At 37.7% G+C, this 18,916-nt stretch overlaps 1 protein-coding gene across 6 annotated transcripts in view; it reads left to right on the top strand.

Moving 5' to 3' along the window:
• Positions 1–363: 363 nt before the first annotated feature.
• ATRNL1 (attractin like 1) overlaps positions 364–18,916 on the top strand; it is a 705,133-nt gene continuing 686,580 nt past the window's right edge. For 2 of the 6 annotated variants that reach the window (XM_082407779.1, XM_082407778.1), the window contains exon 1: positions 1,336–1,693. Coding sequence is in view for 3 of the 6 variants with exons in the window: in XM_082407780.1 (XP_082263906.1) it covers positions 954–1,255 (302 nt within the window). In the remaining 3 variants the exon portion in view is untranslated. Of the gene's footprint in view, positions 1,256–1,335; positions 1,694–18,916 lie in introns of those variants that run through there. The other 4 variants (XM_082407780.1, XR_014249113.1, XM_082407777.1 and 1 more) reach the window with 4 other exon arrangements.

Here is an 18,916-nt window from a genome sequence, read left to right on the forward strand (position 1 = left end):
GACGGAGGAAGCGGGGAGCGCTGGGGGAAAAGTGCTGCACTTTTGCAGCTGTAGACAGCGGACGGGAAGGGCTTATTTTCTGCTGAAGCTGCGAAGCCGGTCCCGATCTGATCTTACGTTTGGGGGGGTTCAGGAGGCGCGCGGTGCGAGCGGGGCCGACTTCCCAGGCGCGCCGAGGGGAAGGGCACGGCGGGCCCGCGCGCCACACCTGGCGGGCCGCTCTCCCCTCAGCCGGCGGGCCGGACTGTGCGAACGCGCGGAGGAGTCCCTGGTCCCTGTCGGGGCGGGGCGAGACCACGCGCAGGGCCTGTGTGGGGAGGAGCGGAGGCACGCGCGAGAGGGGGAGGCGGCCCAGCACGCCGCGGGCTCTAAAGGCAGCAACGGCATCTGGCTAACGTTACCGGAGAGAAAATGGCTTCTGGGGGGCCTCCGGGGGCCGGCCGGGGCGGGCGAGGCTGAACCCCGCTTCCCGAGTCCCCCCTCCCGCGTTGGGCGCGCCCACCTCGGGGCTCCCGTGGCCCCCGCCCTCCCGGGCGCGCCGGGCTGGGAGCTGAGGAGGTTGGCGCGAGCCGTGGGCGAGGCGGGGCCGCGCGCTGGGTCCCCCTCCCCCTCCCGCAGGTCCCCTCCGGAGCGCCCCGCGCAGCCTGCATCTCCCGCTCCCCGCCTCCGGCCCGGCCCGGGGCGCCGTGGCGGTGGGCTCGGCCTGCCGCGGACAAGGTCAGGAGACGGAGAGGCGATGCCCGAGTGCGACTGCAGGGAGCCGAGCGGAGGCGACAGCGGCTGGGATCTGTCCCTCCTGACCGGGGAGCGGGACTGGGGCAGGCGCCGGTGAGGAGGAGGAGAAGCGGCGGCGGCAGCGGCGCGGTGTTCTCCTCTCCGGCCAGATTTCCCCTCTGAAGCATCCCTGTAGGCGCCCGAGAGCGCATCCCGGCCGGGCAGGGGCGCTGGGAAAGATGGAACCGGGGAGCCGGGCCCGCACTGGTCCCCCGCAGCCGGCGGCCCCGGGGCCGTGGAGAGCTCGGCCGGCGGGCGGCGGCGGCGGCAGCGGCGGCGGCGCCTCCTTCTGGCTGCTGGACGGAAACAGCTGGCTGCTGTGCTATGGCTTCCTCTACCTGGCGCTCTACGCGCAGGTGTCCCAGTCCAAGCTCTGCGAGAGGACCGGCTCCTGCTTCTCGGGCCGCTGTGTCAACTCCACCTGCCTCTGCGACCCGGGCTGGGTGGGGGACCAGTGCCAGCACTGCCAGGGCAGGTTCAAGTAAGTGCCTTCGCCGGACCCCGAACCTCAGCCCTGCCCCGCACCCGTCGCGGCCTCCCCCCTTCCCTCGGCCCCGGGTCCCCTGGCTGGGAGCGACCCGCAGCGCTGCGGGAGCGGGGCCCGCGCTGTCCCCCTCCAGCCCTCGCGCCTCGGGGACTTTGGGCCCTGCGTCTCGCACCGACCGCCGTGGACGCGAAGCCTTTCCCGATGGTCCACCTGTCCGCAGCGACTCTGGTCCCCTGATCGTCAAAATTTTCACACTCAGTTACGGTGGCAAACACCATTTTGTTAGGACACTATTTTTTAATCAAAAATTATGCACGTAACTCGTGAAATACTTGCGCATTGTGAAGCATTCAAACAATACGGAAGTTTAAAGGTTAAAAGTTCTGGTCTACCAGTACCTCCCTCTTCCCCATCCTACTCCCCTCTCTAGAGGTAAGCACTGCTAACATGTTAGTGTATTTAGTAATAGTGATCATAAGTAGAGTTTATGATGGCCTTACTATGTGCCAAACACTGTTCTGAGCCCATTACGTGGGTTATCTTGTTTGTTTCTCACAACAACTCTGAGTTACTAGAATTACTTTACTGGTTTTACAGAGGGAAATCGAGACAATCCAAATCAGCCAGCCTAACTCTAGAACGTTTACTTTAAGCCAATATACTATGTTGAATTTGCGAGGACAGTCTTGAATTGAGAAATGCAAGAGTGACTTTGGGTTAGATAAGAGGATGAAATACCTGGACTTTTTAATGTGGTGGAGATAAAAGATTTTTCTAACTGGTTCTTTGACTGTCAGCTGTTGTGTGGGAGCATCACTTTCGTTTTTTTGAAGCTCAAGGCCCTAAGGAGCTTGCTTTAGGACAGTAAAGATACTTTCCCCCATTGGTTGATGTTTATTGCGTTGCTGTCTGATAAGAAAAGAAATGGGTGAATGTGGGGGGAGCAGCAGATAAGATAGTTGAGGCCAATAGGGTGTCCATCTGACAACTTGCACATAACAGTCACTAAGTACGTCAACTTCTTGGTCTTCTAGATACTTCACATGAAGTTTGCTGACTGGGTTAGTAGCTCTGAAATTGCACTATGTAGATTACTTGTTGTCCGGGTGATAGCAAAATCTCAGTGAACTGTCTCTTGGGCTCTAAGGCAAAGGTAGGAATATGGTTCACCTGCTAATAATGTATGACAGGAAAATTTCCTGGGAGTTTTAAACAGCATATTTTCCTTTTTTTGAAAAAAAACTTGCCAGTTAAGACAGTGCCCCTGAAAACTCATTGTAAAAATGTATTTTTAAAAATGGGACTTTTTAATTTAAGTAGATCTTACTATTTAAATTAATTGACAGGAAGTTTTTGGAAGTGAAATCTCAGAATGAAGTTTTATGAAAGTCATTTGTAGCAATAAGTTAAAATGTTTCCTAGCTTCATAATTTCACAAATTAGCATAGTACTGTAGTTTTATATTTAAACAAAATTTGGTGGAGGTACTAATTAAAAGTTTAAACAAGTGTTTCAAGGTCTGCAAAGATATCTTATCGAATTGTGCTTATTAGCAGTCTTTATAACTTAAATGTTCTTAAACTTTTGCTTTGATCATAACAGCCAGCCTCTTTACCTAGCAAGAGAGGATTTTGAACATATGAACTGGTAGTCAACAATGAAAAAAGCCACATCCATTTTTTAATATCCTTTGGTACATAAATAGGAAGATTGCCTGATTCATGTGTAAGTTAGGGACATTGGCCTTTGGGTGGGTGGAATTGCTCCATTTCTCTAAAGAGGACAGAAATTGCTGCAGTTCTAAGAAGCTTCTGTCTACATTTTATAGTAGTGGAATTGCTAATCAGCTAGATCAGCAGCCTGTAACCTCACTAGCAGAGGTTGTCTCAGTTAGTAGGAAAGATCACAGATCAAGTTAAAACCAGCTTAAATAATATAGAGAGATGGTTGGTGTTCGTGAAAGATACATTAGTGAGTAAAAGAGGACTAGTTGTTGTTTTTTTTTTAATATAGATATAGGTAAATAACAATAAGCCCTGGACTAATCATTGAATATTCATTTCCTTGGAAGCTGTTTCCTATGATTCATTGTACGCTATTAGTAAGTACTTTTTCATTTCTCTGTGGAATACAAGCTATTAGTTAGAGTAAATATAACTGGTACAACTCTGTGTTTTGTTATGTATTCTCTTAGCATAAAGAAAAAAGTGGTATTTAATGTTAAAGGGAAGAATCAATTTAGAAGAAAAGATTTCTTCCTGGTAAAGTACATACTAAGCTAAGAAAGGTTTATTTGAGGATGGTGGCTTGTTTTATCCAGCATTTGAAATAATAGCACAGTGGGAAAGACTTTAACTGGAAATTCTCACTTCATTAATTATCTTGAAAATCTTTTACTTAACTGAAGGATAGCCACCTAACAAACAGACATCAAAAATGATCAATCTTGGTAAGCAGGTGTCAAAATTAATTGGCTGGTTCCATGGTAACATAGCTTTTTTCCTACTGTAGGGATTTCACTAGGGAATGAGTATCCTTTAAATGCTTCTTTAGAACGGAAGATTGATGGTTGGGGGAGAAATGCAGAAGCAAATATGGTATCAAAAGTGGTACTTCAGTTCTCTTAGGATTGATTTCAGTCTTCTGTTTCCATTTGAAAAGAATATAACTCTCAGAATTACAAGCCCTTCCTCTCATAGGTAAAACAGAATGAACACTGATCTTCAGCTAAAGCTGGACTAAAAGACTTAGGACTGAGAATCAGAGAGGACAGTGCCAATTTGAAATATAATAATCAAGGATATATATGCAAATGTGAATTACATTTACTTGGGTAGCTTAGTATAACATTGGAGTAGAAAATGTTTTGCTATGAACTATTTGAATGAATAACATTCTCTATTAGAAGCCAGTTCTTTAGAATTATTTTTGTAGAGTAGTTGAGATTTATGTTTTTATAAATTAATAATTTGAGTTCAAACTTGGACATTTTCTTGCTTATGTGACTTAGGAACCTAAGACTTCTAATTTCTCTTAGGTAAACAAAATAACTGATATTAACATTCTGAGATTGGAAAATAACTCATTATATTGTGAATATTTTATAAATGTATATTTATTATTAAAACATATTTATTGAATATTTCTCTAAAATCATCTATTAAATCTTATTGTGTGTTTAATGTATATAGATATTTTTTAAACCTCTTAAGTCAGTCGAGTATGGATAATGTATTTCACACATTTATAATGGAAGTAGTCTATTTCTATTTTGACAGCAAAATGAAGATATAATATCAGGAGTGAGGTTGCTATTGTAAACAGAAAGTGGCAGGGTTAAATGTGTCAATATTTTCCCTAAGTTATTATTAAAAAAAAAAACAAACCCCAACATATGTGTGTATACACACACACACACACACGTACATATTTGGAATCCTTTTTAATAATAATAGGGAAGCTATCAGTAACTATAAAGTTAAATTGAATATTCCCTGTCCCCAGCTCTTCTTTATTTCAAACTAAGATTATAATATGCAATTTATATCCATGGGTTCTTTTTACGTTATTAAACCATAAAATCACACAATAGATTTTAAAATAAATTGAGTGTTTCTAAGATCCTAAATTGATAAATTGCTTGTACTAGCATGGTTTTCAAGACCATGTGTCTACATAATTTGGTTCCTTTAGCAGATCAGACTCACCCTTCCTGTTTTCCTGCTTGGGTCTTTTAAAGTTCCTTGAAAGTGTCACATTCCTTTTGGACTCAGGGCATTTCACACACATGCATACATGTCTCTGAACCGTCTTTCCTATGTGGTCTTTGCTTGACTGATTACTAAGCATCCTTTGAATTTTAGCTTATACTAGTGTCTAAAGGAAGCTTTTCTGACTCCTCAGACTATGTGACCCCTCGTTATGTACTCTTATAGTACTATTTTTACTTTTTAGCACTTTCAGAATTATTTAATTACAATTGTAATTTTTTCTTAAAAAATTATTTTTAAGAGCTTTATTGGGGTATAATTGACATGCAATAAATTGTACAATTTTAAAAGTTTGGACATATGTATGTACCTGTTAAACTATCACCACAGTCAAGATCATAAAAATATCAATCACACTCAAAAGTTCCATGTGCCCCTTTGTATTCCCTCCCTCTCCTTTCCGCTGCCTCTCCCTGTCCCCAGGCAACTAACTGAGCCGCTTTCCTTCACTATAGATTTCTAACAAAATGACAAAACTCTTTTTCAAAGTAGTTGTATCTTTTACATTCCCACCAGCAGGGTGTGAATGTTCTAGTTAATTTACACTCTCACCAACCCTTGGTATGGTCAGTCTTAAATTTTAGCGGTTCTAATAGGTGTGTAGTGGTATCTCATTGTGGTTTTATTTTGCATTTCCCTAATGACTAATGAGAGCATCTTATCATGTGCTTACTTGCCATCTGTAGATCTTCTTTGGTGAGGTATCTGTTCATATCTTTTGCACATTTTTAAAATTGTTTTTTCTTATTATTGATTTTTATGAGTTCTTTATATATTCTAGATACTAGTTCCTTATCAGATATATCATTGGCAAATATTTTCTCCCATGTTGGGGCTTGTCTTTTCATTCTCTTAACAGTGCTTTCAAAGAACAGAAGTTTTAAATTTCAATTCCAGTTTATCATTTTTTTCCTTTTATGGATTGTGCTTTTGGCACAATATCTAAGAAGCCTTTGCCTAAACCAAAGATTTTCTTTGATTATTTATTTTTCCTAGAAGTTTTGTGGTTTTAGATTTTACAATTAGGTTTATAGTCCATTTTGAGTTAATTCCACATCTAGTGAGAGGTATGGATCTCAATTTTTTTTTTTTTCATATAGATATCCAATTATTCTAGGACCATTTGTTGAAAAAAACTATCCTTTCTCTACTAAAGTGGCTTGGCAACTTTGTTGAAACCAGTTGATCGTATATTTGTGTGTCTGTTTCTGGACTCTGTTCCACTGATCTATTTGTATGTCAAGATTATTATAGCTTTATAAGTCTTGAATTCAGGGAGTTTAAGTCCTTCAATTTTGTTCTTTTTCAGTTATTTTGGCTATTCTATGTCCTTGGCATTTCCACATGAATTTCAGAATCAGCTTGTCAGTTTCTACAAAAAAGCCTGCTGGGGTTTTATTTGGGATTGTATTGAATCTATACATCAGTCTTGGGGACAGTTGACACCTTATCGATATTGAGTTTTCTCACCCGTGAACATGGTATATCTCTCCATTTATTTAGGTCTTCTTTAATCTCTCAAAAATATTTAAAAGTTTTCAGTGAACAGGTCTTACAACTCTTCTGTCAGATTTTCCCCTAAGTATTTAATATATTTTGCTGCTGTTGTAAATTATATGTATGTGTGTGTGTGTGTGTGTGTGTTTATAAAATATGGAAATACAACTGATTTTTGTATTTGGTCTTGTATCCTTCAATTTTGCTGACCTCACTTATTAGCTGTAGTAGTAGTAGTTTTTGTAGATTCCTTATGACTTTCTACATAGATGATTATGTTGTCCTCAAGTAAAAATACTATAAGCCTTTTCTCTGCAATCTGGATGCCTTTCATTTCTTTTTTCTTGCCTTATTTCACTGGCTAGAACCTCCATTACAGTGATGTATACAGGTGATAAGAGTGGTTGGCTGTGTCTTGTTTTTGATTTAAAGGAAAAATATTCAATCTTTAACCATTAAGTATGATGTTATGTGTAAGATTTCTAAAACCTTTCTGATTTTCTGTTTCTGTCAGTTATTGAGAGGGGGTATTGAAATCTTCAATTATAATTTTGTAATTATCTGTTTCTCTGCAGTCGCATCTGTTTTTGCTTCATGTATTTTGAAGCTCTGTTATTAGGTGCATGAAATTTTGTATTATATCCTATTGGTAAATTGATCCTTTTTTCATTATGGAATGACTAGTTCTTGAAAAGACTATCCTTTTTTCATTGACATTTTTGCCCCTTTGTTGAAAATCAGGTGGACGTCTCTCTCTCTGTATCTATTTCTTGATTCTGTTCTGTTCTATTGATTTATGTGTCTGTCCTTTGGGAAATGCCTTTCTTTTGACTACTGGATCTTTATAGTAAGTCTTTTTCTTTTTTAAATTTATTTTTGGCCGTGTTGGGTCTTTGTTACTGCGTGAGGGCTTTCTCTAGTTGTGTCGAGTGGTTGCCTCTTCGTTGCAGTGTGCGGGCTTCTCATTGTGGTGGCTTCTCTTGTTGTGGAGCATGGACTCTAGGTGTGCAGGCTTCAGTAGTTGCGGCACATGAGCTCAGTAGTTGTGGCTCGCGGGCTCTAGAGCGCAGGCTCAGTAGTTGTGGCCCAGGGGCTTAGTTGCTTCGTGGCATGTGGGATCTTCCCGGACCAGGGCTTGAACCCGTGTCCCCTGCATTGGCAGGCAGGTTCTTAACCACTGTACCACCAGGAAAGTCCCTTTATAGTAAGACTTAAAATTAGATAGTGAGATTCCTCCAACTCTGCTTCTATTTTTGAAAATTCATTTGGTTTTTCTAGTTCATTTGCTTTTCCACATAAATTTTAGAATCAGTTTGTCAATTTCTTAAAAATAAAAAGCTGGGATTTTGATTGAGATTGTGTTGATTCAAGAGATCATTTTGGGAAGAATTGACATCTAGACAATATTGAATTTTCTAGTCCATCAACATGATATATTTCTTCATTTATTTGGGTTTTCATTGATTTCTTTTTTCAGGTACAGATACTGTATATATTTTGTTAGATTTATACCTAAATAGTTTATATTCTTTGATGCTATTGTAATTGATAGTTTCTTTTAATTTCAGTTTCTAATTGTTCTTTTTCATTATGTAGAAATGCAGTTGATTTTTGTATATTGACCTTGTATCCTGCAATGTTGCTAAACTCAGTTTCAGTAGCTTTTTTTTGTAGATTCTTTGGGGCTTTCTATACAGATGATCATAGCATCTGTTTTACTTCTTCCTTTCCCATTATATGCCCTTATTTTTCTTCTTGTTCTGTTGTACTCGCTAGGACCTTCAACCTGATGTTGAATATGAGTACAAGAGTGGATATCCTTGCCTTGTTTCCAATCTTAGGTGGAAAACATTCAGTCTTTAAACATGAAGTATCATGTTAGTTGCAGGCTTTTTAAAAATAAATGCCCTTTGTTAGGTTCAAGAAGTTCCCTACTATTCCTAATTTTGAGAGTTGAGATAACGGAAAAATGTATATTGGTCTCTGCCCCTGGTTCCTGGCATAGAGTTCCTAAAACCGTTATAATTTCCTAAGTGATAAGAACACTAGAAGCATCTCTTGTTCTAATGTTCGTCTTTTACCTTTGTTCCTAACACAGGGCTGCTGAAACCCTTGTAATTTCCCCAGTGATAGTAGTAGCTCCTGGATGGCTTCTGGATGAGGACTAGTTACCAGAAAGGCCAAGTCATGGTTTGAAGCTTGGAATCTTCAGCCCTGGGCCCTGTTCTGTTGAGAAGGGAGAATGGCTGAAAGTAGAGATACGATCAATCATGCGTACATGATAAAGCCTCCATAAAATCCCCAAAGTTTGGGGTTCAGAGAGCTTCTAGTGAACACATGAAGGTGCTGGGAGAGTGATGCACCTTAACAGGACAGGGAAACACTGAACCGCTTTGCCCATGTATTACCCTATGTAGCTCTTCTATCTGGCTGTTCCTGAATTATATCCTTTTATAATAAACTAGTGATCTAGTAAATAAAATGTTTGTCTGAGTTCTGTGAGCCTCTCTAGCAAATTAATTAAACCCAAGGAAGGGGTCCTTGGATCCCCCAGTCTATGGCCAGTTGGTCAGAAGCATAGGTGGTATCTGGGCTTGCAACTGGTTTCTGAAGTGGGGCAGGGTTCGGTGGGGGGGCAGTCTTGTGGGACTGAAACCTTAACCTGTGGAATCTGATGCTGTTTCCTGTTAGATAGTGTCAGAATTGAGTTGAGTTCTTGGACACTCTGCTGTTGCCTGTGAATTCCTTGGTGGTGGGGAAACACCTCTGTACATTTGGTGACCGGAAGCGAAGGTTGTGTGAATAGTAAAGGAGACTTATGGGGAAGAAGCACACAGCAGAGAAGAACTGGATTTTTTCCTACACAGGAGGAAAAATGCTGAGAGTTTTTCCATTTACAGTCATGTATGGATGTTGAATTTTGTCACATGTTTCTTCTATATCTATTGAGACAGTCGTTTGGTTTTTCTTCTTTTGTTTGTTAATATTGGTGAATTAAATTGATTGATTTTAAAATGCTTAATCAGCCTTACATTCCTGGGGTAAACTCCACTTGGTCCCAATTTATTATACTTTTTATATATTGCTGGATTTAATTTGCTAATATTTCATTGAGGATTTTTGCTTCTGTGTTCATGAGAGATATTGTTCTGTAATTTTCTTTTCTTGAAATGTCTTTGGTTTCCTTATCATGGTGTATTGCTAACCTTATAAAATGAGTTAGGAAATGCTCCCTCTTATGTTTTCTGGAAGGATTTATGTAGACTTGGTATCACTTTTTTCTTAAATGTTTGGTAAATTCATCAGTGATGCCATTTGGGCCTGGAATTTCTTTGTGGAAGGCTTGCAGCTGTGAACTCAATTTTTTAAATAGATGCAGGCTATTCATTTTATCTGTTTCTTGAGTGAGTTTTGGTAGATTGTATCTCACAGAGAATGGTTCCATTTCGTCTAAGTTTTCAAATTTATGGGCATAAAGTTGTTCATAATATTTCCTTATCATCCTTTTAAAGTCTGTGGGGTCTTTAGTGATATTTCTTCTTCCATTTCTGATATTGGTAGTTTATGTTTTCTTTCTTTTTTCTTGCTTAGTCTGGCCGGACATTAATGTTATCAATCTTTTCAAAGAATATGTGTTTGGTTTCATTGATTCCTGCTATTTTTTCTTTTGTTGTTTTTTCAGTTGCATTGATTGCTGCTTCCTTTTTTTATTTTATTTTATTTTATTTTTGCCATGCCACGCAGCTTGCAGGATCTTAGTTCCTGAGCAGGGATTGAACCCAGGCCCGTGGCAGTGAAAGCCCCGAGTCTTAACCACTGGATCGCCAGGGAATCCCTGCTTCCTTTGGTTTTAACTTGCTTTTTTTATTCTAGTTTCTTAAGATGAAAAGCTTAGATCATTAATTTGAGATGTTTCTTCCTTTTAATAAAAGCATTTGAATGCTATACATGTTCTTCTAAGCACTGCATTAGCTGAATCTCACATATTATGGTATGTAGTACTTTGATTTTCATTCAGTGTAATTGAACCAAATTATGATTTACCTTGAGACATTCTCTTTGGCTTATGTAGAACTGTTTTGTTTAATTTCCAAATATTTGGGAATTTACCAGAGCCTTTTCTTTTATTTATTTCTAGTTAAATTCCATTATGTTCAAAGAACATACCTTTTATGATTCTAGTTTTTATAAATTTGTTAAGACTTGTTTTTTGGACAAAATATGGTCTATCGTGGTGAATGTTACATGTGCAGTTCAAAGAATATACATTCTGCTGTTGAATGGAGTGTTACAGAAATGTCAAGAAGGTCAGTTGGTTGTTTATATTGTTTAGATCTCTTGTATCCCTAATGATATTCTATCTACTTGTTCTGTTGATTACTGAAAGAGGAATGTTGAAGTCTCCCACTGTATTTATGAATTTATCATTTGTTTCCTTTTATTTCTGTCAGTTTTGCTTCTTGTATTTTGAAGCTTTTTTTGAGATGCACATACAGTTAGAATTGTTACGTCTTTTTGGTGAACGGACCCATTCATCATAATATAATTTCCCATCTCTTTTTCTTTGGTAATTCTTTTTACTTTGAAATCTACTTTGATATTAATAGCCACACTAGCTTTCTTCTGCTTATTGTTTGCATGATGTATCCTTTTGACTTGGAAAGAATGATGTGTGTGTGTGTATGTATGTATGTGTATGGAAATATATATATATATATATATATATATATATAATTCAGTCTAATAATCTCTGTCTTTATATTGGTTTGTTGAGACTCTTTACATTTAATGTATTTGGATATTTTTTAGCATTCCATTTTAATTTTATGTTGGCCCTTTTGGTATATGTCTTTGTATTATTTTTTAGTGGTAATGCTAGTGTGCTAGTGATTACACTATGCATAGCTAACTTTTTATAGTCTATTTAGAGTTAGTAATATATTACTTCAGGAAAATTAAGAAATTTTGGAACCATATAGGTCCATTTATCCTCACCTGCTGACCTTTGCTGTAATTTTCATATAATCACATCTACATGTAGGCAAATCTCATCTGAAAAAGTTATAAATTTTGCTTTCAACAATCATACATACTTCAGAGAACCTAAGAGGAGGAAAATAGTCTTTTATATTTTCTCAGATATCTGCTCTTCCTTTTGCTCTTTGTTTATTTCTCAAGTTATAAATTAACTCTTAGTGTCATTTCCCTTTTGTCTGCATCACTTTCTTTTGGATTTCTTTTTGAGCACGACTGCTGCTGATGGACTTTCTTAGTTTTCCTTGTTTTGAGAATATTTTGCCTTTTTTACTGAAAGATATTTTCCCAAGTACAGAATTCTGGGTTGACAGTTCCTTTCTTTCAGTGTTTTGAAGATGTTGCTTGACTCTCTTCTGGCCTGCATAGTTTATGAAATCTGCAGGGAAATCTGCAGTCATTCTAATTATTTTTCCCCTGTATGTATAATTACATTTTTTTTCTAGCTACTTTCAAGCTTTTTATACAACTTTTGTTTTTAGCAGTTCAGATTCTGATGTATCTGTGTGTAGCTTTCTTTGAATTTACCCTGGTTAGGGTTTGCTGAGCATCTTGAATTTATATTTATGTCTTTCACAAATATAGGATTTTTCTAAAAACCGTTATTTCTTCAAATATATTTTTCTGCGCCAGTCTTTTTCCCTTCTCTTTCTGGGACTTCAGTGATACTAATGTTAGGCTTAAACAAAATTCTTAAGGCTCTGTTCTCTCTTTTTTTTTTTAACTCTTTTTTTTCTCTCTTTAGATTGTACAATTTCTGTTGAACTATCATCAACTTCACTGACTGTTGCCTCTGCAATCTCCACTATGCTTTCAAACCCATCCAGTCATTTTCAAATTTAAGATATAGTTTTCAGTCCCCACATTTCTGTCGTGTTCTTTTTTATGATTTCTATTTCCCTGTTGAAAACTTCTCTCATTTCATTTAAGTGTCTTTACCTTTACCCCATGGAGTACAGTTTTAATACCTAACGTCTTTGTCTGATGATTCCAATTTCTGGATTTTCTCAGGATTGACATCTATTGATTATCTTTTCCATTGAGAATCTGTTACATATTCCTGGTTCTTTGTATGTTGAGTGATTTTGGATTTATTCTGGATGTTCTGAATGTTATGTAGGTTCTTGGTCCTGTTATTCCCTGGAGAATGCTGATTTATTTATTTACTTATTTACTTATTTATTTTTATTTAGTAGGCAACTAACCAGTTAGGTACAAGTAGCAAATTCTCTATCTTGCTCTCTGAGGGCAGTGGTTCTAATCTTTGTTCCATTTTCAAAGCCTTTGGATCTAAATGCACACATGCCACTCAGGGATTAGTCTGAGACTTTGTGATGTTTTAAATTTTAATTCACTTCTCAGAGCCTGTGATAAGCTGCTTTTTGGTCTGTCCCACACATGAGCAGCTCAGATTGAGCTTGAGTCTTATGTGGGTTCATATACGGAATTAGGGTATCTCCATCTTCAGCTCCCTCTTCCTTAGGATTCCCCCCACACTCTTTGGCTTGAACGGGCACTTTTCCCCGGTTATTCTTGCTTTTGAAGAGACAGAATTTCTCTTAGGATTTGATCTGCATATGCATGTGCTGCTGCCGTTCTCTCAAGGTTTGCCATCCTTGCCATCTCTCCAGCTATCGTTTTTGTAAAGTCCTGAAGTTTTCTTTCTTGGGTTGTTGCAGTAGCCCTTTAATTGATCTCTCTGTTTCTGTTTTTTTCTCTTGCTAATCTGTCTTTTATTGCTGCCAGAGTTTGCTTGATAGAACACAAATTTGATCATATCTTCCTTTGCCTAAGAACTGGAGTATTTAAGGTAGTGAGTGGTGCCAAGGTTTCTGATGAGGGATGTGTTGTCATTCAAATTGTTGTTCTCCTCTAGGTAGTGTGTCATCTTCCTCTGTCTTTCTTTCTTTCTTTTCTTTTCTCTTAGGTTTTCAGAAATTTGGTTATGATGTGTGTGGGTGTGGAATTCTTTGTTTACCTTGTTTATTATTTGCTCAGCTTCTTGTTCTGTAAGTTTATATCTTTTTCAAAATTTGCAAAAATTTCTGTTATCATTTCTTCAGATATTTTTTTCAGCTCCACACTTTTTCCTCTCCTTCTGTGACTCCAATGAGACAAATGTTAGATCTTTTGTTACTAACTTTTGAGTCACTAAAGCTCTGTTCATTTCCTTCAATCTGTTTTCTCTCTCTTCAGACTGGATGATTTTTATTTACGTATCTCTATATTCACTGATTCTTTCCTCTATCTTCTCTATTCTGCTCTTGGACACCTCTTGTGAGTTTTTATAAAAAGTTTCATTTATTATATTTTTCCATTTTGTTCTTCTTTATGTCTTCTGTTTCTTTGCTGAAACTTATATTTTTGTATTTGTTCCAAAAGTGTCTGCAGCTGCTTGTTGGGCCATTTTTCTGAGAGCTGCTCTAAGATTCTTGACAGATAATTCCAGGATCTTTGTCATGTCAGTGCTGGTACCTGCTGATTATCTCTTCTCAAATGAGTTGAGATTTTGTATGGCAAGTAATTTTGGATTGTATCCTGGATATTTTGAGTATTATGTGTGAGACTCTTGTTCCTATTTAAACATTCTGTTCTAGGAGGCAGTCAACTCGTTTTGGCATGTATGACCTAGCTCACTTTTTAAAAGTACAGCTTTATTGAGTTATAATTTATATACCATAATATTCATACATGTCATAATACCATTTTAAAGTGTATGATTCAGTGGTCTTTAGTATATTCAGAGAGTGGTGCAACCATCACCACTCTCTAGTTTTAGAACTTTTTCATCACCCCATAAGGCAAACCCACACCCATTTGCAGTCACTTTCCATTTTCCCTACCCACCAATTCCACTAATCTAGGCAGCTGCTAATCTACTTTCTCTACGAGCTTGTTTATTATGGACATTTCATAGAAATGGAATCATATAATTATATGGTCTTTGTCACTGACTTCTTTCACTTAGCATGTTGTCAAGTTTCATTGTACTGGTATTCCACATTTGTTTTTCTCTTTATCAGCTGATGGACATTTGGGTTGTTTCTTCTACCTTTTGGCTACTGTGAATAATGCTGCTATGAATTTTTTGTGTACAGGTTTTGGCATGGACATATGCTTTAATTTCTCTTGGGGATATCCTAGGAGTGTGCTGGCTGTCTTTTGTGCTGAGATTCGACTGCCCACTTAGTTACAATTCAGTCGGTTTTGGCTGTGCTATTCTGCTCTGCCTCGCTTGTCTGCTACCCAGAGACCATTCTGAAACGCAGGTGGTATTCCATACCATAGTTCAGTACTAGAAGTTTCTGCTGTGTTGATTCTGATCAGTTTCACATATTGCACCCGAGGGCATGCCCAGGACTTCATACACAGATTTAAAGAATCCCCTTTGTCCTTTTTTTTTTTTTTTTTTTTTCCTTAGATTCCGTATATATGTGTTAGCATACTGTATTTGTTTTTCTCTTTCTGACTTACTTCGCATAGCACAGGGAGATCAGCTCGGTGCTTTGTGACCACCTAGAGGGGTGGGATGGGGAGGGTGGGAGGGAGGGAGATGCAAGAGGGAAGAGAAATGGGAACATATTGTATATGTATAACTGACTCACTTTGTTATAAAGCAGAAGCTAACACACTATTGTAAGGCAATTATACTTCAATAAAGATGTTTAAAAAAAAAAAAAAAAAAAAAAAAAAAAAAAAAAGAATCCCCTTTGTCACCTTTTCACCTTCCTCATCTTTGTAATTTCTTTCCATTCTCTCGTTAGGCGGATAAGGGGAGCTGACTCTATTGTCATTTGCCTGGTTCAGGGCAGAGATGGTCCACCCCCCAGTCTCTGCAGCTGCTGCACCCCTAGTGGTGAGGGGCAAGGGTGCTGCCTTTTTGCTGGCATTTGCTTAGTACATGGTAGGGATGGTTGAAGTGACTCCACCCACACATTCTCCCCCAGTGGGGAGGGAGAGATCCTTTTTTTTTTTTTTTTTTTTTTGTAGGTAAAATGTAAGCATTTAAAAAATAAAAGCACTGTGTAAATTAGGAATTTTCAAGTTGATTCTCTGTCTCATAAAAAAAATAGAAGATTTAAGATCATTTTTCACGTTTTGATGTATTAAGTTTTATGCCAGGCTTCATTTGTACTTTTATGACAGTATAATTATGCTAATAATGAATTTTTTCCAGAAAGTAGAATTTATTATTCTAACTATTTCATGTAAGACTAGTATTAATAGCATTAAAACTAACATTTCACATGTTAAATTATGAGTTTAGAGGAGAAATGATATTATGTGGTGGAAAAAGCTTTTACCTGTATTGCCTTTTTTATTGCTGATGAAAATCCTGTGAGGTAGATGTTGTTATTCTCATTTTACAGTGGGAATAGAGAGTGAAAGACCTGAAGCAATTATTTATGCAAAGTCTGATAGCTACTAAGTGATAGCTGAGTTGCCAAACATGTCTTTCTGGCTCTTTTTCCATAGCAAGCCATCTTCTACTCTTCAATAAGAAGTTTCTCCTCAGTTATAAATTCATAATCTTCTGGATTTCCAGATAGCATAGGGGTACTTAGGATCATGAGTTTTGATACCAAATTGACATGAGATTGAGATCTATTTCTGCCAATGTGCCATTAATGTTGCATGGATTTAGTTTGCTGCTTTACTGAACACTTGATAAGTTTTATGGCATTACGGTTTTAAAACAATCTTGTGAAATAAGCATTATTGTTATAACTATTTTGCACACAAGGAAACTTGAGGCTTAGAGAGTTTGAGTAACATACCCATTAGGTGACCAGGCTGAGATTCTTGTAGCTCTTCTAAAGTTTTGCCTGTTTCTTCTAGTTTCTCAGTCATGTCTTTTTTATTCTTCAGTGAAAAGAGAGTATTGTTCTACAGAGTTCTTACGTGTCCTTTATGAAGTTAGTATGAATGAGTGCATTTTACAGTACACAGAGATACCATAAGAAAAGTCTAAGCTCATTAAATAATTTTCTATGATGTAGCAATATTTTATTTATCTCCAAGCTTGTTGATTATTTAAATGTATATTATAACAGGAACTTTTAATGTCACGTTCCTGGATAGGCTGTGAGTGGTTGGTGAATCCTCAGATTTGTATGTAAAATATTATTTATACGAATTTTTCTAGGCAGGAGGTAATAGCTTTTACAGGATTCTCAAAAGTGATCTCAGATCTCAAAATGGTAAGAATCACTGTACTGTAGAAAAGGAACCCAAATAATGGTCACTGTGTATGTAGAATTAAAAACCATTTTTTTAACACATGGAATGATTTCAAAAGTAGTTTTTTAATTTATTTTTTTCAAAAAGGCTTAGGAAGATTATACAAGGATAAAAAAATTTTCCTATTAGTTGAAATATTACAGTATTCAAATAATCTGAATATCTGTATTACATGGAGGCACATATAGATACAATGAATATCTATATATATTTATATGTATACATATATGTGTGTGTATGTATCTACACACACGCACCTGACATATTTCTATAGATATCTATCTGCATGATGGGGAGTGCTCCATCATCCCCTCTATATGACATGTATCATGACTTTATATGCTCTACATTTATTTGCTATTTGTATATTGTCTTCCCTCTTTCTAGCACTAAGTTGTCCAGTGTGTCAGTCACTATCCACATGTGGCTGTTAAAATTTATTAAAATTAAATTTTAAAAGTTCAGTTCATTTTTTTGCACTGACCACATTTCAAGTGCTCAATAGCCACGTGTGCTTAGAGGCTACCGTACTGGACATGTATAGAACATTTCTATCATTGCAGGAAGTTCTGTTGGACAGCATTGTTCTGGAATGTAAGGTCCAGAAGGACAGAGACTTTTTTTACTTAGTTTTTCTTTTTTATTTTAATAGCTTTATTGAGATGTAATTTACATAACATAAATCTCACCAGTTTAAAGTATACAATTTAATCGTTTTTAAGATGCACTTAGAGAGTTGTGCAACTATAACCATAATTTTAGAACATTTTATCATTCCGTAAAGTAAACTTTGTATTCAAGAGCATTCACTCTCCATTCTCTCCCTGCTCCCCAGGTTACTACTAATCTGCTTTCTAGAGACCTTCCATAATTCACAGTTTTATCTCCCATGCCAAGAATATTGCTTGCCATTTATTTTATGATGGCCCTCATGACCTTTGCGCGCTGGTATTCCTCTCATGATTTTATGTTGTATGGCAAAAGGGAGATTATCTCAGTGATTTTCCACCACAAATCCTGGGAGGGTGAGGTATAATTAGCTCCTTCCTTTGATATTAGACTTGATAGCTAACTAAGCACGTACTGTTTGCTATCACTGAGGCCAGTCTGTAGACAGTTTAGTTAGTGTGCTGATGGCCAGTCCAACTGGTATAGCCAGCTTCGTTAGTGTACTTACATGGGGGAAAATATTAACTAATAAAGTCAGTACCTTTGTGGCCAGGAAATGATTTGTACAAATTAGTGATCATTCAAAGTGGGATGATACCCAAGGTGACTTACTGGAGTGTGGGAAGAAAGCATTAGGGCTTCTACTACTATTATTTTTAATTTTGATTTTTTAAATTTATACTTTATAGTGCACAATATTTTGAATAGTATATATTTATTAACATGTAAATATACATTTATTTGAGTTACATAATAAAAATTCTTACTGATAAGAGAGCATGATAATTAAGGTTTGGAGACTTCTGCTCTAGCAGACAAGGTCACCTAAACTTTTATTAGGGATCAGGTGGACAGAGAATGCAGACTTTTGGGAGTGAGGGATGCAGAATGCACTATAAAGAAAACAAGAAGAAATGCAAGCTCAACACAGTGTAATACAATAACGTATCATAGTGCAGAGAGGAAAAAAATACCCATAATATAATCTAGAGGTTCTCTTCATATTGTTTAAAAAGAAATCAATAAATATTAAATAATATTTTAAATAAAAACACTATTTAAAAAAAGACTTGCATGTGAGGTTGGCTTCCAAAGGCAACTCTGTGTAAAGACTAGCCCTGAGTGGATCCGACTCTTCTTTGTAGAGTGGTTATGCTGGCAGTAAAACCAGATACTTTGATAAACAGGATTTATTGTTTCCTGTAATACTTTATAATGTTAAAACTATTGCATTTTTCTTATTTTTAAAATGTCTTAACCAAATTTTGTATTCATGGCCAGGATAGAGAATAACACTTTAATTGATTTAATTTTAGTTCTGTTTAATGTTTGTGCTGGTTTTCCTGCATTTAGTAGTGGCCACTCCTGTGTTATAAACAGCTCAGCATGCTTATTTGATTAAGGAGTCTAGATTGGGCAGTTTCAGCTAGATGAGACATTGGCA

Source organism: Balaenoptera borealis, assembly GCF_965194805.1.
Source record: "Balaenoptera borealis genome assembly, chromosome: 10".
NCBI lineage: Eukaryota > Metazoa > Chordata > Mammalia > Artiodactyla > Balaenopteridae > Balaenoptera > Balaenoptera borealis.